This window comes from Chaetodon auriga, chromosome 13 (genome assembly GCF_051107435.1).
Source record: "Chaetodon auriga isolate fChaAug3 chromosome 13, fChaAug3.hap1, whole genome shotgun sequence".
In the NCBI taxonomy this organism is placed as follows: domain Eukaryota; kingdom Metazoa; phylum Chordata; class Actinopteri; order Chaetodontiformes; family Chaetodontidae; genus Chaetodon; species Chaetodon auriga.
Window position 1 is genome coordinate 18,690,020 of NC_135086.1, and position 21,806 is coordinate 18,711,825.

The following is a 21,806-nucleotide window of genomic DNA, read 5'->3' on the forward strand; positions in this document are numbered from 1 at the left end:
TCAAGGTCAGCGTACTTTTGAGCGGTGGATGGACGCCAACGGACTGAATGGAAAATGAGAGTTTTTTTCTCCCTTCATTGAGACTGGAATGGATTTTAATCAACACATTATGCCAGTTGTTAATTGCTTTTGCCGCCTGCTGCTAAAATAATTTGCTACTTTTTTATTGTAGTAGTAGCCATCTGTTTCAAAACACGGGGACAGGATCAGGCCTAGACCTGGGGTGGATGTTGACATGAGATACAGGCGGCTAATTTGCACTGCCACCACCTTATTTATGAGGCTAAGAATGTGTGGAGTGGAGGGGAAGATTCACAACTAGGGTTAAAACGGGGAGCAGCATGAACACAGAATATTAATCCTCATAAAAACATATATATATTAAGTTGCGTCCACTGAAAAGATTCACACTTCATTACGCAGCCATGGACAAAAAAGGATGCGTGAATAGTCACTATTGTGCAAATGCTCATGCCAGATCTTTTGAAATAGACGTCATTTTGGCCTTGAGGAACAATGTCCTCCTTATGAGGCTCATCCTGCTTTAACCCCTGTCTGTGTCCCTTAATTGCTCAAGGCTGCAGACAGACTCTCTCAATAATGTCTAGAAGGGACAATAGCCATGAGGAGCTCAGTGAGAGAAAGCTTTTACCCCGCTTCACCTCATATTTACTCTAATCAGTCTTACTGTTAAGGCACACATTGCTGGTTGTGTGGATTGAGAGAATAACGCCTCTGCTTTGTCTTTGGTCTGGTCTCAGGTCTTTGCTCAGTGTGTTTTGTTGTCTGCTCTATAGGCAGCTTCTATCCGAGCGAAGGAGTGAAAGCAGGATTTTGTGCTACTTCTTTTTTGTGTTTGCTTTATGCGCAGCCAGAAAATGTGTTTAAGTGTCGGGTGCTTTCATCTGCTTTCCAAGTTTTTCTCTGCAGGAAAGTGAACCGAGCATCCAGCATCCTTTCTTCTCCTGGGAAAGGTGTTGAAATTTGCCGGCCAATGATCGATCAGACCAAAGGTCCACGAGGAATCTAACCATGTGCGTCTCTGCCATTTGAGACAGTGAGCGTTTACACATTCAAGAGCGATCACACCTCATTTTTGGTTAGTAATCAGATTGGTCACATCGTCGCTGTGTGAAGCCTCAGATGTATAAATTCAGACTTTCTGGAGGAGGGTGACAAGTGCGCTCGACACTGGGTCCACTTTTCAACACTTCCTCCTTCAGAACTGGTTTTTAATTAGCTGTGTGGAGAGCCATCAACAGCCGCCCTGGACATGTACAGTATGCACAGAATGTGTGTTGTTAATATAAGAATTCAGTGGCTCTGTCTGTCATCCATGCAGCATCTGTGTGTGTGTGTGTGTGTGTGTGTGTGTGTGGTGATCTTGTAGGGCAGGCAGAGAAGGCATCTTGTAGTCTATGTGATGCTGCCGCAAGAGTTTGGAGGCGACATATCAACAGGAGGGGATCACAGCCATCATGTACTTTAATTACAGGTAATCTCAACTCAAAGCCACTCTCCCACTCCCTCTGTTCTTAAGAACTTCCTCCCCAATTACCAAAGTGCCTCAATTAGGCCCTAAATAAGCAGTGGACATGCACAAGGGAGAGATGGGCAAATTACAATGGAGAGGGTAAAAACAACAGGCCCTGTAAGAGCCAGTGTGATGCAGAGGCAATTAAAAGACAAAAAAGTGTTCTACCACGCAGGGTGAAAATGAGAAAAAAAGAGAAAAAGCCCTTTGATGAGCTAGTTCTGAGCTAAGTGGAGCTTAAGAGGCGATGGTCGAGGAGAAGAAAGAGCGAGAAAAGAGAAATTAAAGACAGTTGATTGGCAAGAGGGCCGATGTCACACTGTTTCCCTACAGGACCGTATGTCGGGGGGGAGCACTCAGTCATCGAGAGACTGGAATGTGTGAGTAAGTCATGATTTCTATAGAGCAAGTGGGCGTCCCACAGGCAGCTGATTCTCTACACTCCCTCTGCTTCTCCTCACATTCATTATCCAGCCAGCCCCATACACACTCCATCAACTGTGAAACTTACTGGGCTCGTGAATGGACAAATGAAGACCCTGTCTCTTTTAATGGCCTAATTCTGTGTCAAACAAGGAGAATGCTTAAGATGCAGTCGGCGGTTGAGTGCATTAGTCAATTAGCTCAAAGCTGAGCCAGAGCGACTGTCTGATGAATTAACCAGAAATAAAAACACCAGAACACAAAGAGTAAAATGAGAAGCTAGTACACACACCTCTGTTTATGTGTTTGTTTTCTGCGAGTGGGTGTGTGTTCTCACAGTGGCCGTCTATACTGGATCAACTGCATTTCATTCTGTGGACGGCAGGCTCACGCTGACCTGGATGGCCGGTTGGAAACTGAGCTCATCTGGGTCCAGAGCAAGCTGCACGTCATCATTGGGCATCGCTGTGAAAACCTGGAGAATGTAGTCAAAAGAAACAGCCCTTTCACCACAGCCGAAGAACTGACCAAATTCCCTTTTGGTCAGCTGGTTGCATTTCATACACAGAACAAAATGTAAACAACATAGTTGAGAGCTTCTCAGGTTAGCTCAGCATGCATCCAGGAGAGGGCAGTGTTATCCAGAGAACGGGAGGGGACTGCACCGAATGTTTGATCTGAGCAGATGTATGCGAGGGGAATCATTAAACAGCATCTGTCCACTCAATTACCCCCTTCGTTAGTCTAATCCCACGTTTTTTTTTTATTCATAGAGGGATAATTAAATTCCTCATAAACTGAATTGAATGACCGTGTAAAGCAAGAGATGATGAAAAGGGGCAACAGGCGTTCTAAAGGAATGCTGGAATGGCTGGAAGAACAATAAAGACTTGTGTTTGAGGAGGTGCATTGTAGAGTGTAATCAGCATTAAAAAAAAATATGGGGAGCTGAGGAATTGCCAAAGATTTTTGTACTATTGCGAAGCCAATTAAAATTCCAAAAGGTGAGTAGTTTCAACCCTGTATTTAGGGAGTTGGGATTAAAATTTTAGAGAATTTTCAGTCTCATATTGAGCAGCGCCTGATGAAATTTAGACTTGACCATTTCAGTGAGGTAGTGTGAATCAGTTCATACTGGGTAAACACCGTCTTCAGTTATCATATGTGTTATCATATGTTATTTCAGTTACAACAGATCCCATCTTTACTTAAAGGTGGGAAGCTTCCTAGTCCAGTTTTGTGTCTAGACTCAGTGAAAAACCTCTCCAGATTAGAGGATGGCATGCAGGCTGGGACATAAAGGTGCGTAGTTTAGTGTGACAAACATGGCATCAACAGTTAATCAAGAGAATGAACCGACACTGAGATGTGCCAAAATCTTGCTCTGTATCTCACTGTTTGTGTGGTCCATCATAATTTAAAGGAATCTTAATGCTTACATCATATTAAAGATTTTTGTAAAAGTGTCATACGAGTTCAAAAATATCCAGCATAAAAAAGCAAGAAGCATTCATCTCTGTCATTAAATCCTTCTGCTTATCTGAAAAAATCAAAATCACCAAATTTGGAGATATGTGGTTTTCATTGGACATCTTACTTTATGTATCAGTATATTTGGGGAAATGCTCACATTAAGGTTAAATTCCCTCATTGGATACAAGCTGAAAGTATGTGGTGTAATGTAAAGGAAATGACATCTGACGCTTCTTTTGCTCATAGATGCCTCAGCAGTGCAGGCCTTTATTAGAATAATTAAATACTTGATAAAGCTACAGATTTATAATAATTTACAAAATATTTCATGTTTGAACTCCACACAAGTACATAAGATAGATCTGACTTTTAATTACATTCACAGTCATAAATCTAAAAGTTGCTTTCATCTGCTTGTTCTCGCAACGAGAACAAGAGGCCTGATTTAAGTATAAAGTGACTAGATGAAAAATTGACATTTAAACGATCAGAGGAGACAACGTGGATCAAAACAGAAGGACAGAGACAAAGCATTGACGTGGAAGGACATCACAAATTATTAGAGCTGCTGTCATGAAACAGCAGAACAGTAGAAAACACACACAGCAGCAGCTTCTCGGGTCATTTCCTCTCCTGCCGCAGTCTGCTTTAACACCAGATGTGCCTGCATAGAAAAACTCAGTAACCATAATGAGTGGAAATCACAGAGGAAAAAGATGAAATCCCCCACAAGTACGAAATCGTCACCGCATGTCAAAACAGCGGCTCAACGAGTCTCGTTGATAACCTGCACACGCAGCCTATAATACTTACTGAACAGTTCTCAACCTGGATAAAAAAGACTAGAAAAAAGCATTGATCGGGGGAGAGCAAGAGGAAATGAAACAACTCGGAGTCAGCCAGCAAGCTTCCCAGCTCATCTGTAAAGACACGGCAGGATGTGCCGCGCCTCATTCTCTAAATGTCGATGAGGTCGTCGCCGCTCTCGTCGCTCTCCACAGTCAGCTGGCGGGTCCACCACTTCTTCACCTCGGACCCTGAAGAAGCCTCGTCGTTGACAGGGTTCATCTTATACACTATGGACTTGACGCTTGTGCGACCTGACACAACACAGGGATAAAACGGAGGATTCACAGCCTGACTCTCGTCTTATCAGCCCGCGTTTCTTTGTCTTTGATATTTAAAGTTCCACATAAAAAGGGCCCTTGCCTCTTGCCAGGTTGCTGTTCTAAATAAAACCAACTTTTCTGCACAAATAAATGACTTCTTCTGAAATACAAAGTCACATAGAACCCTGGTTTTCTACGGCAGAGAGACAAACTTGGGAAAAGATTCGTTCTGCTTCAGAGTCACTTTAACGCGACGTCCTCTATAGAACCATGCTACTTCTACTAAACAGTATGCAGCGGCGTATGCACCTGCAGGCAGCCGCCACTGTCCCAGCTTCCTCTGTGGTCTCCCCAGGTCTGAAGAGTCCTGCCTGTAGCCTCCTCTGTCTGACAACGTGGGGCTCAGAAGCTGCTGGAGACCACTCATCTAAACAAAGGGGACATAAAATTTTTTTCACCAGTGCAAGCGCACACCTGCAGATTGTATAATGCGCTTGCTACATATCAAGCTGTGAGCAAGTGTGAGTGTGTATGCAGCGTTGGTATGGATGCCTGGCTTTACCTCAGGCTGCGAGGGGTTGTCTGGGTTGTTAGCATTGTGGTCTTCACTTGGCACAGTGGTCTCGATGCTGGGGGGGTTGAGGAAGCGGCTCAGCTCCTGCTGCTGGCTCTCTCTCAGGCTGTGGATGATGCTACACGACTGCTGCTGCTTCTGCAAGTGCACACGGACACATGTCGTCAGTGTGTGGTACTGTACGCATGGGAACAACAACAACAACAACAAAAAACCAACCCTGGTAAAGAGTGTGTTTTCTCAAGGCATGCTTGTGTGTGTTCTGTTGGGACACTAACCGCCCGGATGCGTTTGAGGCACTTCTTGAGCCACATGCGTATGGTCTGTTTGGCAACCTCTTCTTCAATGGTGTACTCCAACTGTTCCCTGGCCAACAGCTCCTCCAGCTGGAGAGACTTTCTAATGTCCACTGAGCGATACGACAGCATGCTGTATGATTCCACACACACAACCACACAAAAAACACAACAAACCCCACACACAGAGACATACAGCCAACAGAGGGACACATTCAGAGGAATATTATCAGAGCTTTAAAGCAAAAATACAACACTACAGGTGAAGCTGTACAAGTCTACGTTGCTCAGAAACAGCACCGAGACCGAAGTGAAGTTTGAAGACCTCGAAACCCTGCAATGATGGGATGTAATATCACCAACTCTACACTTCCATGACCCCCAATTATTTGAGTCAAGGTGTTTAAGACATCCAGTCACAATGTTTCTTTTCATTACACACAATTTGCTCTGTCCTGTGCATAATAAAGAGCCCCTCCGCAGAAGATCCCTCTGAGCAGGATTTTAATTGGACAGAAAGGGCAAATATCTCTGTTGCAGCTCCACTCAGAGATTTGGACCTGATATAACAGGTGTGTATTTACATTCAAACCTTGCCTAGTTGTAGAAGCATGTTAATTTATTAAATAATCCATTTTTTTTTCTTTGAAGACAAATCCTAAGGCAGCAAAGGAGGGTACAGCTCAGCAGTGATGTTGCACTGTGTTCACCTATGTGGTGCTCCATCTTTACCTGAGCACATCATGGAAGGTCACATCTCCTCCACTGTGCAGTCGCTCCATCTCATAGCCCATGTGTTTAAACAGCAGCTTGTCTTTGTCCAGGTCCACCTCCAGCCTGCCTCGGAGCAGACGAAGCAGGAACTTCACCCTGGATGTCGGGATCACGCCCTGGAGGAACAGTCACAGGGTTATTGAGGAGGGGGAGAGGTGGTGAACGCTGAGGCTTAGACCTGAATTTGAACTCTTCGAGATTTGTGTTGAACTTGTGATGTCTCATTCTTTTTAAGTGTAATGCTGCTGACATATTGTTCTGCGTGTTATAATTGTACGTGATTGCATAAACAATTAAAAAGAAAAGCCTTCAGTACATCTGGATGACATCATAGACAAATGGAGGTGGGGGGTCTACATTTTTAATCCAGCCGCCACTGTTTTAATTACTTTTATTCCTATTACTCATCTTCATTCCCTTCAGCCCATCTCATTAAGTCTCATCCTGCTTTTATCTTCTCCATATTATCGTTTGCTCACAGCCATACGATCGTCATCCTCTCCCCTCTGCTGTGTCCTCATCCTCTCTCCTGTCGCTAATTTCTCACCTCCCGTTTGTCATCCACCATGTTCCAGATGATTTGGAAGTGCCTCAGGTCATTATAGCTCAGTAGCTGGTCCTCCTCGGTGGAGTAGAACAGAGAGAAGTTCTCCACGATGATGGCTGCGGCAATAGCAACAGATATCAATACTCACAGATGCACATTTTTCATAACAGCAGTGTCTGTTCTCATTTTAAGATGCATCAGATATCATCTGTACAATGACACAGGTTGTTCTACCGCCCTTCAGAGCTCTAAACATCTATTTATTTTATGATGCCATGAGGCGTCTGGGAGCCCTAATGACTGATGTCACAGTAATGGGTTGATAGAGACCCAGACTGTTAGAATAATGAATCATGACACCAACACAAGCACGAAGATGATCCCCATGACCTTCCACTCCATGCTCTAGTTTGCTTTTATTCATACAACCATCTGCATACATTGCTTCTATCTATATGTGATTTTCAGGGTTCTTTATTTTTCACACTATTTGCAGAAGGTCAGCAGTGGCTCTCATATCATAATAAGTACAGTATCTGTGTTTGTAGTTCACCATCTGTGGCTTTCCAAATGAGAATGCAACCCATTCAGAAGCGAACGCTACAGATAGAGTCAACAACACCAGAGAGTACACACTGTGGATTATATTCAAAGGATGTTGATAGTTGGTTTGCTTCCCTCTTCTTGTGTGACACCCTCCGACATGATTAAGAAATACTCATTTCTGAAAGGATCTGATCATTGCACAGATAATAAGCTGTAATAAACTCAAATCTTGTCTCTAGAGAAACTCTTTGCTGTCCCTTTGGAGAGATGACAAAACTACACACAAGTGTGCTTGATGGGTTCTTCAGTCTTGCATAATATGAGGCAGAAAATGAAAAATGAAATGCTGTAGCCAAAGCACAGGCTTGTCATCCTTATGGATGTCTTTTATGCATGCACACACTTGTGTTTGTCACTTAGGACATTGCATTGACTCCCATTCATTCCCTGGAAAGTTGCCCTTACCTCAATCAAAATCTCAATCCTAAAATGTAATGGATTTTTCACAAGAACTCCCATAATGGAAACGCCATTGATACAAGCACACATACACACACTGACCTACGAGTAGGTTGAGCATGATGTAGGCTATGATGACGTAGAAAGAGCAGAAGTAGATAAGCGCTCCAGCGTAGTTGCCACAGTCCGTCTCCCAGTAACGATGTTTGTCTGGGGTGCAGAATGGGGCCTGCACCTGAGGACAGAAAAAAACATCATTTGCATATGCCCCCTGAAAAGTTACATTAAAGGGTTGTTTCAACCAAGCTACAAAAACAACAACATATTCTTATTTACATAGTGATATCTTGCAATGCAGATAACCATGTCAGCATTTTCATTTCTTTGCTCGAAAGCAGTTCCAGTGAAAACTGCTGACAGTGAGGTCTGTGGAGTATCCAACAACTGGAAGTAACCGGAGAGACTGTTAATTTTGCTGTGAGCATCACAAACAAATAACCACTCGCCTCCATTGTGTTGGGGTAGGGGCAGAAAATTGAGGTGAAGTGACCCTTTCAACACAAAATATAATAGTTTGTCTCTTCTTTTGTCTGCCGCGAAGTGTGTTAGACCTGCGGCGCATCTTACCATGCAGTCATGCATGATTTTATTCCAATCCTCCCCTGTGACAATACGGAAGAGAACAGTGATAGCCTTGCCCGCTGTGGAGAAGTTGGCATGCCTGCAATTCGGGGAGACAGACAGAATCAGACAACTCTATAAAGATGTGTTTTACTGCATCTACTGCACTCAGCCTGCAGTGATCATCAGCTGGAACAAGCAGCATAATGAAGTCAGGGTCTGCTCAATAAACAGGACCCTTACCGGTTGATGTTCTCTCCATATTTGACTGTTCCAAAGAGAACGACGCCGGCAAATGCATAGCAGAGGAGAAGGAGGAACATGCCCACGATGATGAAGAAGCTCTTGTACATGCTGACTACAACAGTCAACAGCAGCATCTTCAGAGTCACCTTTATTCACCACACACAGACACACACATTCAGAGGCATGTATTGTTGTTATAATGCACATTCTTGGCAAATGACACTCAAGTATGTTCTTGCACGAAACAATATACTCACATGCTTCCCACATATTGTAAAGAACCTGAAGACGATCACGCATGTGCCCATCATATAGGTATATGCATTCTAATGGGAAAGATATTTGAGTTATTTGAGTACAGTGATGTCCAACCCTGATTTCAAAAAAGTTGAAAACCTGATGTGACAGTAGTTTGTCTAACCAGTAAGGAAAAGTGCAGGACTATCCAGATGACACCCAGTGATGTGACCAGCAGGTCGTAGCGATTCCGCCTGCTCTGCCAGTAACCGGCTGGAGACATGGCTATCAGCTTCATGGTCACCTGCGTAACGGCACCAACAAGCAACATCAGACAGACGTCTACACCCAGAGCAGGCAATCAAAGTGAAACCTTGAAACTGATGCGTGAGTAGATGGGATCACAGGCGGCTCACCTCCAGTACAAATATAAAGGTGAAGACTACTGACATGGTGGCGAGAGGAAATGTTACTTGATCATCTACGTCCCACTGGAGAAGAGCAGATCCACACGTGACAACATGTCAGTTCAAATTCTCTATTTCATACACGCACAAATGAAATGACATGATGCCCTGTGATATGGCTTCACCTTGACTGAGAGCAGCACTGACTGTGCCAACACCAGCACAGCAATGCCCCGTTTGAAGAAGGGATGTTGGGTAATGTCATACATCTTGGCTCGGAAACCCCCGTTTTCTGTCAGGCAGAGAGAAGACCAGAGAATTATTGACACCTGCAATATGTTCACTGCACCAGAGTGGTTCTCTCTGATCAAGTCAGGGATCAGATCTGAATGTCTGAGTCGACTGTCGCGGTGGTCTTTAGAAGTTAGCATGTGCTTGAATCTGTGGCAGCATCCTTTACTGTCCTGAAGATGGCGCTCATGGACTGCTTGGGTGTTCTTTTCAGTGTGACAACTGTGCTGCAGGTCTTACACACACTCATTTTATGTCGACTGGTTTGTGTCAAGATAAGGTAAAAACCCAACAGTGCAAATGTGCCTTAGATTTAGTGAATTGAGAATTGTGAATGAGATTCACTGGTTTCAAAACTGACTCAGTATTTCAGTGCCTCCTAAAACATACATTGAACTTATCTCCATTTGAAAGACGATGAGACGGGTTGATGTGACTGGCCATTACGGAAGCCCACTCTAACTCTACCTAATGATTCTATAATCTGTTTGCCACTGCAAAGCTGTAAAATTCCTAATAGACTTGCATTTCAAGTTCATACTTGTTTCCTGCCAGCATTCTAGCTTTGTGTGGCATTTTATCCTTGTCACAACAAATCCTTGTTAGAAGAGATCCTTGTTGTAAATCTTTGTCACGTCTGTCCCTTGTGTCCACCTAAACGCAGGGCAGTTTAATGAACATAAAATAGAAAAGTAACAACAGTACGTCCAGCGGCAGGCTCTGTGATTGCATACGACTGCTGACCACAGAGGCAATTTTTGCAAGTACTTTTGAGTAGGAGCGTGTGAGTAAAGGCCAGCTCAGTGCTGTAATGATCTGCCAGGAGTGAGTGAGTGGCGCCAGTGCCGAGGGCCTTTGGACGTGGATCAAAGTCAGGTTGAGACTGCTGGTGTCAGCGGCACTGCCGACTAAAACTGAAGCCATTGATTTTCTGTTAGTTCTCAGCCTCAACTGAACTAACAGGCGATTTCCCACACTGTCTCTGAGGCATTTCAACTATTCTCACGACTCTCATCACAGGAGGAAGAGCAACAGTGTAAACGTTCAGTACTCCCATGCTGACATGTGATCGACGGCAATGCAGAGTTTGCTTGTGTTTCAAATTTAAGTAAACCTCACATTCATCCAGTTGCTGTTTGTCCATAAATGTGAATTCAAAGCTGGTAGTTTACTACAACAGAAGTGTGAGACTTTGATCAATTGGGTAAATAAATTTCCTGTAGAAGTGTGTGACAGGCGTGATTCAGTGTCTGGGCCACTCGTGTTATCTGTTCTCCCGTTCGGCTTTTTCATTCCTGCTGTGGCTCATCATTTGGGTGTCATGATGAATCCCTACAGGCATCAATTCTCAATGAAAAACAAGGAAAATTAAATATGGATTAATCACACAGGTGCTACTTAACAATGCACCAGCGCACTCCACATGATCAATCAGAGAATGGGGCCCAGACGTGACTTTCATTATGTTGCGCTTGATACTCTATTACTGAAGTATTTGGTGCATGTGTTTGTTGTTTTTTTGTTTTTTTTTCCATGTGTGAGCACCTGGGCGAGGGGGCAGGTGGAGAGGTTGGGCTATTTTCAGTCGACTCTTCAGATCCTCCCATCTCCTCTGGTCGACTGTTAGGAGAGCAGTGCCCTGACGGTGAGAAATACAACACATTTAAATGTCACACGTAAGGCACACACACGTAAAAAGACCATGAAATCTTAAAAGATCCATATGTGTGTGACTCTTACCTTGTTCTCGTTGAAGTTTGCAATGACGACGCCTACAAACAGAGTGAGTCCAATCATGCATCCAAGAAAGACAAAGACATGGATGTAGATGCCATGGATCTGCAGGCACAGAGGTGTTTAAACTGTTACAGCTTTGTTAGAATGGAGGAAACAGCAGTGAAAAAGAGGGAAAGGTAAGGTTAGGTAGAGTGAGGTTCAGTACCGGTCCAACGCGGTGAATAATGACATCTCGGACCTCCACCCAGCCTTTGAGTGACAGCACCTCAAACAGAGCCAACATGGCATTTCCCACATTGTCAAAGTTAAAATTACGAGGGTTGGCCCTGAGGAAGGATAGAATGGATTACATCAATCTCTGGCAGAAAAAAAACAATCTTAAATCAAACAGTAGCAGAAAAATGAGCAGCTATACCAGACTCTTGGTACCCAGAAGCCAGGTTTCTTCTCTCCGGGCTTCAGTTTCAGGTTGAGGTTTTTGGAAACGCTGACATTTATCCGGAATATACCATGACAATCGTCCTGAAACCAACAACACAGTTTACAGCAAAGCATGAGGAATGAAGCACCCATTAGAACAGAGGGTAAAGCAGAAAAAAGATGGAAGAAAAGAAAGAAAATGAGAATATGACACGAGCAGTGTACTTGCTTTTGCATAATGCATAAGCAGTCTTAATAATTTATCTTAACTAAAGAGTCATAACAGTTTGAAGACAATGTATCTCTCCTCATTGATATGCAATGTGTTATTCAGCCATATAAATACATAACACTCACTGCAGTACAGTTGGAATAATGTAATGATTATTTAGAACAGTAACTCAAATTGCAAAGATAAAATGCCAGTTGCAAAAAACTGGAACTCTCCATAGAAGCACTGAGCACTATAGTGTGAAAAGGGGTTTCAATACTAAATGATTATACAGAAATAAGATGAAAGAAGTATAATGACTGTTGTTAAGAAAGTCGGATAAAAGGAACCACCGGATTATTGATTTGACAGGGGAAACCCCTTGTACTTGTGCTTCTCTGCAGGGAGCGTGGAATGGATGGGGTGGTTTAGTGTGGAGATTATGTTTCTTGCTGTACCCGTTTAAGGATATGGGGGTCGTTGCACTTGGCAAGCTTTCCGGCAAACAGTTGAACTCCGAAGCTTGCGAACACCAGCATTAGTGTGAGGAGCAGAATGGAAACCTGCAGGAGAATCAATCATGAGTTTAAGGCAGACAGTTCAACATAATCCAAGACTGTGAGATTAGAGAGTAAGATAAGGGTGTCAGACAGCTGCGGATGTAGAGACCTCAGCTGGGAAAATCCAAGTCAGACCCAGAGAGGATCAGTAACTATTGCAAGCTTGTGATAATATAATAAAATCCTTGGTAGGCACAACAAAAAATGTAAGCAAAGCCCAGAAATGGCCAGGAATGGAATAACATCAAGAGCACAATCCAATAAAGATGAATAAAATGCATTTGTGTTCAAATCCTGGTGGTATTTTGCATGTTTTAAGCCATGCATTATAAATCATAAAATACTTGACTGCAAACGTGCTTTCCAAAGCATATAGTTGTTGTTGTTTTTTTTTTTAGACATCTCAAAGCTTTTTTGTGACTATTTTCCAAACAGCGCTGCATTCAAGGCCTATCATCACACGAAAATGACGTTTAATGTTACAATGCACTGAAGCGAATCAGAAACAAATAACTACCTGCCACATAAGAAAAACACAGGTAACGCTTTATTTTATCAGCACTTAGGTTCCCAATTATTTCCTAGAGTTTTCTCCTATGTAAGTGGTCACAAGTTAGCTAAAGGGTGAGAGGAGAGTGTCTGTGTGTGTGTGTGTGTGTGTGTGTGTGTGCGTGCGTGTGCGTGTGTGTGTGTGTATATGTATATTCTAAATCAATACAGATAATGTAATTATAGTAATATAATGTAAGGAACACTTTAAAGCTGGTAGAATTTGGAAATAGTTACAACATTATAACACACACAAGTGGCAAATGTTCACAGCCAACCACAAACCAGGAAAATCTCCTTGAATCCCTTGAGAACCTCCCGCACCACCTTCCTCATCTGGGGTACCAGCTTGAAGATCCTGAGCGGACGCAGGCAGCGCAGCATCATCAGCAGCTGAGCCCCAGACTCAGGAGGGACGTCAGGAGGCAGCCAGCACAGGAAGATCAGACTCACCTACAGCAGGGAGGAGAGGCGCAGCAGGGCAGTGATGGATGGTTAGGGGGAAGGAAAGCATTCTGCAGCACCCTACCACTGAACAACGACTAAAACCAGCCTTTTGCATTATATACATGCAAGTGAGATGCACCTGAGAGGTTGAGTTTGAGGCTAACAAACTATGATGAACACTGCAATGTTTAAATGAAGATCAGATTTCTCACAAGATAGATGAAGATGTCCATGACTCCTCCAAAGTCTCTGATGACAGCCGTTGGGGTGAAGAACAGACCATCGGCCATGATTTTCAGGTTGAGCTCGATGCTCATAAAGATCACGAACACATACTCCCCAATCTGAAACAGAGGGCATGGGCGTTAACAGCACGTGTGCAACCACGCAACCGCTCGCTTGTTCGTCGATCCATCTGCCTTTAATACCTGCAGCGTGGGGACGTGCATGACCCTGGTGAAGGGTGATTCAAACATCATGGAGATGCAGGAGCAGATGGTTACTACAATCATAACCCAGTCCAAATAGGTGACAAGGCCCAGAAGATCGCTGCAGGGACACACATATTAACATAGGTATTTTTTAGAATACACAGAGAAACTGGGCGTTAGCTATTTGGTTTGCAAACCAGCTAACACTCAGGGACAATTCAAGAGAAAGAATGGGGGCAGACAAAGAGAGAAGGAGGATTACATGAGGAGAGGTATGAGAGAGACTGTGTGTGTGTGTGTGTGAGTGTGTGTGTGTGTGTGTGTGTGTGTGTGTGTGTGTGTGTGCGCACATGTGTGAGCAGACCAATCTGTTCTACAGCAGGTAGTCAGTAAAAATCCCCCGGCACCAACAGTATCTGATACAAAGGACTGCCTCTCACTTTAATAATCAGACTCTGCGCTGGGATGAATTACAATCAGGTTGCATAATGGGTGAAATCTATTTCACAGCTCTTCACTTCACAATTTTCATTCCTAACCACAGTTTTCGGGAAGCATCACAGGCAGGCAATTAAGCTAGAGTATTAATAAATATTCCACTGTTGTGGAACAAAGAGATCAATAGCGGGTGAAGGAATCAATAATTCATCACACTTACTACAGCTGGTGGTATTTGGTGTTCTTCACAGCTCCTGTTATGGGGTCAGTTTTGGATCTAGATGTGAATTCACACAAAGAAAATAAATTGTCAAGATTTTGAAAAAAGCTTCGTGAAACTGTCTTACGAGCCAAACTCAAACCAGGACGTTCACCTTTGCTGCTAATATGCTGCAGATTTAACATTGTAAAAACTGGTATAACACTGGCATAAAGAAATCATAGACAGGTGGGTAAACATGAATGCCTTTATGGAGTTTATTGGTATCATGTTACAAATTCGAAGTTGAGTGCTAAAGTCCAACATGTGACTATTCAGAGCCACGAGAAGCTGCCAAGAGAAGCATATTCAGATAAAAGACTGATCTTACGCATTGAAGCGAGCGCGAACAATCATCCTGCAAAAGTTCCTGAAGCGGTGCTCCCGCCCCACAATGAACAGTGGCTTATCAAAGTAAGGATGATTTTCTCTTAATTCCTCCTCCTGGACTTTTCTGTTCAGCCAAACAAGCACAGAGATTGGACAAACACCAGTTACTATACATGTATCACTGACAAAGCAAATAGAGAAAATGTTTTGTCAGAAACCTGCTTTACAGGTGGATATTAGGTGGATGTGAGTGAATACCTTTTCATTTCTGCTTGTTCTTTCTTCTCTTGGATCATCTTGATCTCGCTGTCCTCTCTCTGTGCATTACGATAGCGTACTGTACTGGAATGCTGTGAAGAGAGGGGTGAGAATGAAATGATAAAAGACGCATTTCAAAGGTCCAGTGTGCAGGATTTAGTGGCATCTAGTGTTGAGGTTGCAGATTGCAACCAACTGGATAGCTCTCGCCTCACCCCTGTCCCTCAAGTGTGTTGGAGGAACTACTGTGGCCACACAAAACATTGTTTGGTTTGACTTTTCTGGGCTACTGTAGAAACATGGCAGTGCAACATGTCAGACTCAATGGAAGAAGAACCACTCCCTCTCATTCTCTAGAGCTCATTCTAAGGTAACGAAAACACAACAATTCTTATTGTCAAGTGATTATACACTAAGGAAAACATAATTCTGAATATTATATTCCATTTCTGCCAATAAATGCCCCTAAATCCTACACACTGAACCTTTAAGGAATACTGGTGGAATAAATACATACAGCCTTGTTTGAGCTATTATGAGCTAACAGCTAATCTGAGACCATACAAACTGACAGTGCAAGATGTTTGTCAGGTTTTGTGTGTGTGTGTGTGTGTGTGTGTGTGTGTGTGTGCGTGTGTGTGTGTGTGTGTGTGTGTGTGTGTGCGTGTGTGTGCGTGCGTGCTCACATCCTGGGTAAGTGTCTCCAGGGACTTCCCACGGCTGATCCTCTGACTAGTGGAGCCATGTCTCAGTGATCTGCAAATTCAAAAAGCATACAGGTATAGTACTGTGCAGGTCCCTAAGATTACACTTATTTGCATTTCTGGATGTGTGTGTGTGTGTGTGTGTGTGTGTGTGTGTGTGTGTGTGTGTGTGCTGTCAGACCTGCGCTCTTGCCGTATGTGATGCTGGACACTGAGTATGGAGCGTTCTTTGGCTGGCTGGCCTTCAAAGGATCCACTTAGCATACGCTGTCTGGTACAAGCCCTGGGAAACACAAACATGATCAAAATGAAGACAATGTTAAAAAATAACAGTGCGTGAGGACAACAGCTGGCATATCACAACACAGCAGGATCTGGTCAACAGGCTACACGTGGTCTTTGCCATTCTGGGTCCAAATGAGTGGCGATCCAGTCTGGCATTTTAAAACAGGTTCAAATCATTCCATTAGTCAGACTATGTGTGTGTGTGCGTGTGTGTGTGTGTGTGTGTGTGTGTGTGTGAGTCTGGGCATCCCTGTCTGTTCTGGCTAACAACAGAGTCATGTACCAGAACAGAGCTAATGACACTGTGGGCACCAGCACTGTGTGTACTTTAATCATTTATGGAGACTCGGAGTGATTACTTGTTTATTGGCAGTAAGCATGCATGAGTGCCTGCGTATGCTGTGTGTATGTTTGCCTATGTTGGTGCGACTGTGAGCCTAATTGTGTGTTTGTGTGGAAGATGGCAGGCCAGACAGAACGTGTTATGACTACTGATATGCTGTCTATCTTTCAGACTGACTGAATAAGGCAGGGGGGGCGGGGGGTGGGGGGAGCGAGCCAGATTGGACACGGTGGCGGAGAGCTAATCTACACTTAGTGCCAGCTCTGCCATGCTGAACAGCAAATTATCCATTTACTTCACCGCGACAATAAATGAGTCTGAAGAGGGTCTGTGTGTGTGTGCGTGAGACAGAGAGCGAGAAGGATTAACAATACCAGAGTGCTGTTACAGCACAGCTACATCTAATATGCACACACATTATTACTTTCACCCACACAAAGGCTGGCATGTATTTCAGGATGATGCATACTAAACACATCTAGCTGGGGTCTTCAAAGACTGTGTCAATCCAAAATCTTCGAATCTCCTGATTAAAAACAAAAGAACACAAACAACTGACAGTCAAACGGGGGGAGCTGTTTAAAATTGCAGGTCAAAAGACATTTACATATGTGGGGGGATTGGGTGAGATTTGGTTGAAAAATCTTGGTGACAACTGTTGTTTCAGCGGCATTTCAATGAACCCAAATGCACACTGAAATACACTTAGTAAAATGTTGTTGAAACAATGATTAAATTCAACCAGTTTTAACCTCTTAATGTCTTTTGACCAGCAAATCAACAAAACCATGCTTACTGGGGAGGCGTGGATGTGTCTTACCGCAGGATTTTATTGATAGTAGTTTCTTTTTCCAGGAGGTTGCGAGCTCGGATACTAAATATTGACCTGCGAAGCTGAGAGAGCCCGTAGTGGAAGTCCATTAAGTGGCAGTTTGTTAAATTTAGTGCACAATCCAAAAACACACTATACACACAACAGCAAACATTAGGGAGGATTTGCTACTGCTACTGTAGTTCTTATTGCTGTGGTTTATCTTCTGTATATATAGCCATGAAAATGGAATTATGTATGAGACAAAAAAGAGTGAGTGAGGAAGAGAACGGGTGTGTGAAAGCACCTTTTGGTCGATATACTTGTTGTCTTCGATGGCTGAGCGTTTGGAGTGGTCACAGGAGGAGGATGAGGCGGAGGGGAGACGCCGGAACAAACAACTGGTGTCCTGCTGCTGACGATCAATGAACTGCTTCATAAAGCTCTCCCTGGAGGACACAACAAACGGCACGTACACGCAGATGTGATGAATTCATAATGCCTGCTTTCCTACTGAAGAAATTCATATGCTTAAAGATTGAGGAAATCAGCCGTATTGTGACGTCAGATCATCTTGATGCAAATTCAGCTGCAAAATATGTCAGTGGAATCTCTTGCTGCAGCAGCCTGGCAGATGGGTGGCAGAGGGGGATTTCTGGGGGAGTGAGGGACCCAGCTGTGCTCTAATCAGCATCCCAATGAAAAAACTGATTATGAGGTCCACTGTGTGGGATACAGTTTCATTCTGGCTAAAAGGTGCTCTCCTGCTAAACACTGCATAAGATACAAAAGGACTTGTTGCAGAATATTACTGGCTATCTATTTTTCTGTGGTGCTTTTCCTTAAACCATGTCAGAAACATCAGGAAAACGATGGCAGCATTAAAAGGCTTTGCATCTTTTATGCACATTGTGGGGCTGTTTCCACAATAAAGAGGAAATCACTCCTCAATAAAACACTGTTTTTGTGCTTTGATTTTCTGTTGACGTGGTCTGTTTGTTGTTCATTTTAGTGACCCACTTCTTCCTTTTATGCCAGACTCTAACTCTTACTGGTGATAAAACATAAAGTGGTTCACTTAATATATGCCAAAGAATGTTTTGACCAGAGAGCCTGTTTTTAGAACAGCTATTTAACAATTTTATTCAAATGGCCTGAGATCTGGGTTATACTGCAACATGATTCTTACCAGGAAAATAGTCATTTAGGTCAACATTAAATGCACGTTGCATGAAATGACTTGGTGTGTGTCCGCCTGTGACCGTGTACCTGATCCTGGGCACGGTGAAATCGGATGGAAGCTTGGAGATCTTCACCATCTGAGGTCTGTTGGGGAACTTCTCAAAGATCCTTAGTCGTAGCGGGAGCTTCTCTTTGGTGTCGGCGTTGGCTTCACTTTGCTTGAGCTAAAGGAGGGAGCCAGAGAACCAGTTCAGGCACAGAGGAGCAAGACAGGATACTATAAAAGTGGGAAAAGTGATGAGAATGAGGAAAAGAGGGATTTAAATAAGATACAGAAGGAAAGAAGGAGACACTTGCTGTAGTTTGGGTGTGGAAAGTTTAGGGATTTTGATGTTACCCTTGGTATTTATGGAGAAAAAGCACGAGACTAAGCCTGCTATTGCAAGAGAAAACTGTGAAATGCAGAGGTTTTAACAAGGACTTAAGAGTGCAGCTTCACGCTTCTGCCTGATGATGGCAGCAACACACTTACCTACAAAACACACACGTACAAACAGTACAGACAATCACATTTAGGATGAGATCCCACTTACTTTCAGAAAAGAATGGAGAAGGCAACAAAAGAAAAAAGGAGATATTACTTTGGAGTGGCTAATGGAGAAAAGAAAAGGCAGTGACAGTTAGAATAATGTGCATGTGAGCAGGCCTCAGCACTGTGGCACAGGCTGGAGAAGTAAAAAGATGACAAAGGGAATGAAACCAATTATTTCCATTTAATTACAAATGGGGGAGGCTGATTGAAATTCCCTTGCAGGTATTCTCTGTCTGGGTGCCTGGAGATAACCCCCGATGCACTGCAGATTAGGCCTGGAGGAGAACTCCTTTTGGAGCACTGGTGAATGGCAGCTTATCATTCTGAGCAGGAAACCGCTGTGAAATATATTGACTGGGCTTGTGAATGCTCCTCTGTCAGTCAGATTTTCCGTCTGTCTGCAAACGTGACTTGACGCCGCTCGTGTGTATTGGTATTTTCTGTCTGCGCTCGTCTGACTGCGAGCGCCTGAGCGACTGGAACAGCCCCTCGTATGTGAGGGATAACAGCCGGGGGAAGGAGGGACCTGACAAAAGGAGGGAATGGAAATCTGTCTATTCATTTTCTTTTACTAGGAGACTAAAATATGGGAGCTTCTTTTTTACCCTGAGTGGGTGAGTGGCGTACTGTGAAGACGGAATTATGCATCAACATTTGCTTGCCTCGGCTTTCCGTCTATATTCTGACTCCCAAGATAGACATGGGCACAAAGAAGCAGAGACAGAGGGAGGAAGAGAGACTAAAACAAGTGAAAGAGAGAAGCAAACCAAAAGGAATGTATGGAAGAATAAGCATGAGACAAAACTTAAGGGATGATTACAAACAGACAAGTGGACTGTAGATCTAATATGGCTTAAAGCAATAAACTGTCTTACACCATCTTATCCTATATCTGCTTCAGCAGTATTGAACTGAAGCTAAAAATGTGTTCGAGCAAAATAGCGAGCTTGTTCCTGCAGTTCTCTGGGTGAAACTTGGAGAAAGTGCTGCAGTCATCTCAAATGCTACCTGTGCATTTGGTTGCTGAATTCCCGGCAAGCGAAACACACACAAACAAAAATTCACAAACAAGCATGCACACATACACACGCGCACACACACAGAGGAGAATTAATATGGACCATACTGTTCCCAGAGGTCCTAATCAATTGGGCCAACTCAGCGAGATGTGCATTTTAGCCAAGGCTCTACACCCTCTTCTGCAGCAGTATCCTGTTACAGCCAAACTTTCTGTGCCATGCATTGTGCTTTGCTGCTCTCTGTGCTCCATCTCCCTTTCTCCACTTCTCTAGAGAACCAGTTATTCTCCGTCAAAAAAATTATCTACCCACATCTCTTTATACAAGACTGTCACAGTCTCAAAATCTCAGCTTCAGCTTCAGATTCTGTTCAATGCATCCTCCCTTCACTGATCTCCCATTCTCCCTTCCCCTCTATTTTCCCAAAAGAGAAAAAAAAAAAGTTGCAAGGTGAGGAATAGACATTCAACAAGAATTGCAATCAAAATCTTTTCTCATAAATAGACCGGTGTAGTGTGAGTGATGTACATTTATTCAAGTAGTTTGGTTTATCTCTTTACTTATGCATATGCTGCATCTGGGGACCCACCCACTGTGGAAACAAATAAGATGAGGATTTACTGAATTTAATTTCAATTCACCCTGGGAAAACAAATTGGAATCCATTTGACCATGGACCATTTAGATTCTTTTCTTTGGGAAGTGCTCTGACACCTTATAGCAAATAACGTTCAGGAGGACAATGCAAGAAGAAGTGTTTGTCAGCGATAGTACCAAACATGTAGCTTCCTTAATTATTGAGACTGTTAAAGGCTGTTCAGCAAAAGGTTTACCTGATGAGGAGGTGCACCTAGAAGTTGCCATAGATCACGATTAACTGTATGTGCTAACACATTGGGCCTTTTGTCTGGTCAATACATAGGGTCAATAAAGCACACATGGACATGCAAGAGCTCAGGAACAGAGCACTTACTAGCGAAATCTATTCTCTACCGATTATTGGTTTTGCATGCAACATACCATAGAAGAAGAATCGCTTTCTCCTGTGTCCAAGTGCACACATACATTTAAATACACATTGCATATCTGTTTCTGTCAGTGTACTTTAAGTGTCTCTGATCAATGTTTCTGTACCAACAATGGATAACATGACTATTTGTATACCCGTATTTGTGTGTGAAAGGTATCGCTTGTAGCAATGAACCCACAGAGAGCTATCACTCCACGCTGCAAAACTCCTCAGCTTTATGGAGCATTTTAGTGTCTTTCAGCTCATTGTTTTGGTTTTAGTGTCACAGAAATCCAGTAGCATCTTGTTGTCCTTTATACTACAATTTTCCTTTGCTACTGTCATTATCACCCCCTGCTGGTACTGCCCCTGCATACATGGGGGTAGCAAACCTTCCCAGTGATGCGTTGAACCCATCCAACGTGTATGTGTGTCTCTTTCACAGCTATCTTTGTGAGAACCAATTTCAGTTTTAGACCTTGGGAATACATTATGTCAATGAGGGTCCGCAAAACTATAGAGAGACAAAAGGGTGTGTGCGCATGTGTGTGTGTATGGAAGAAAATGTCTCCGTGTTTCTCTTTATGTCACAGTGAATGGCTGGTAAATCAAAACTACTGCTTCGCTTGCCACAGATGAGATTTAGTGTATGGTGGTGTAACAATGGAGCCGAGACTAATGTGT

The 21,806-nt window shown here is 43.3% G+C and overlaps 1 protein-coding gene across 4 annotated transcripts in view; it reads right to left on the reverse strand.

Annotated features, from left to right (window-relative positions):
- Positions 1-3,661: 3,661 nt before the first annotated feature.
- Positions 3,662-21,806, reverse strand: part of nalcn (sodium leak channel, non-selective) — a 64,718-nt gene continuing 46,573 nt past the window's right edge. For all 4 annotated transcript variants that reach the window (XM_076746580.1, XM_076746578.1, XM_076746579.1 and 1 more), the window contains 29 exons: positions 18,590-18,726; positions 17,628-17,769; positions 17,330-17,403; positions 16,063-16,164; positions 15,864-15,933; positions 15,178-15,269; positions 14,921-15,043; positions 14,551-14,607; positions 13,890-14,010; positions 13,674-13,805; positions 13,300-13,467; positions 12,364-12,468; positions 11,690-11,796; positions 11,480-11,600; positions 11,278-11,376; positions 11,083-11,176; positions 9,432-9,538; positions 9,256-9,330; positions 9,024-9,143; positions 8,860-8,928; positions 8,600-8,748; positions 8,363-8,456; positions 7,838-7,970; positions 6,731-6,846; positions 6,142-6,299; positions 5,392-5,542; positions 5,102-5,251; positions 4,849-4,966; positions 3,662-4,530 (listed from right to left, as the gene is read on the reverse strand). In XM_076746580.1, the coding sequence (XP_076602695.1) occupies positions 4,388-4,530; positions 4,849-4,966; positions 5,102-5,251; positions 5,392-5,542; positions 6,142-6,299; positions 6,731-6,846; positions 7,838-7,970; positions 8,363-8,456; positions 8,600-8,748; positions 8,860-8,928; positions 9,024-9,143; positions 9,256-9,330; positions 9,432-9,538; positions 11,083-11,176; positions 11,278-11,376; positions 11,480-11,600; positions 11,690-11,796; positions 12,364-12,468; positions 13,300-13,467; positions 13,674-13,805; positions 13,890-14,010; positions 14,551-14,607; positions 14,921-15,043; positions 15,178-15,269; positions 15,864-15,933; positions 16,063-16,164; positions 17,330-17,403; positions 17,628-17,769; positions 18,590-18,726 (3,327 nt within the window). In that variant the 3' untranslated portion in view covers positions 3,662-4,387. The remainder of the gene's footprint in view (positions 4,531-4,848; positions 4,967-5,101; positions 5,252-5,391; positions 5,543-6,141; positions 6,300-6,730; positions 6,847-7,837; positions 7,971-8,362; positions 8,457-8,599; positions 8,749-8,859; positions 8,929-9,023; positions 9,144-9,255; positions 9,331-9,431; positions 9,539-11,082; positions 11,177-11,277; positions 11,377-11,479; positions 11,601-11,689; positions 11,797-12,363; positions 12,469-13,299; positions 13,468-13,673; positions 13,806-13,889; positions 14,011-14,550; positions 14,608-14,920; positions 15,044-15,177; positions 15,270-15,863; positions 15,934-16,062; positions 16,165-17,329; positions 17,404-17,627; positions 17,770-18,589; positions 18,727-21,806) is intronic.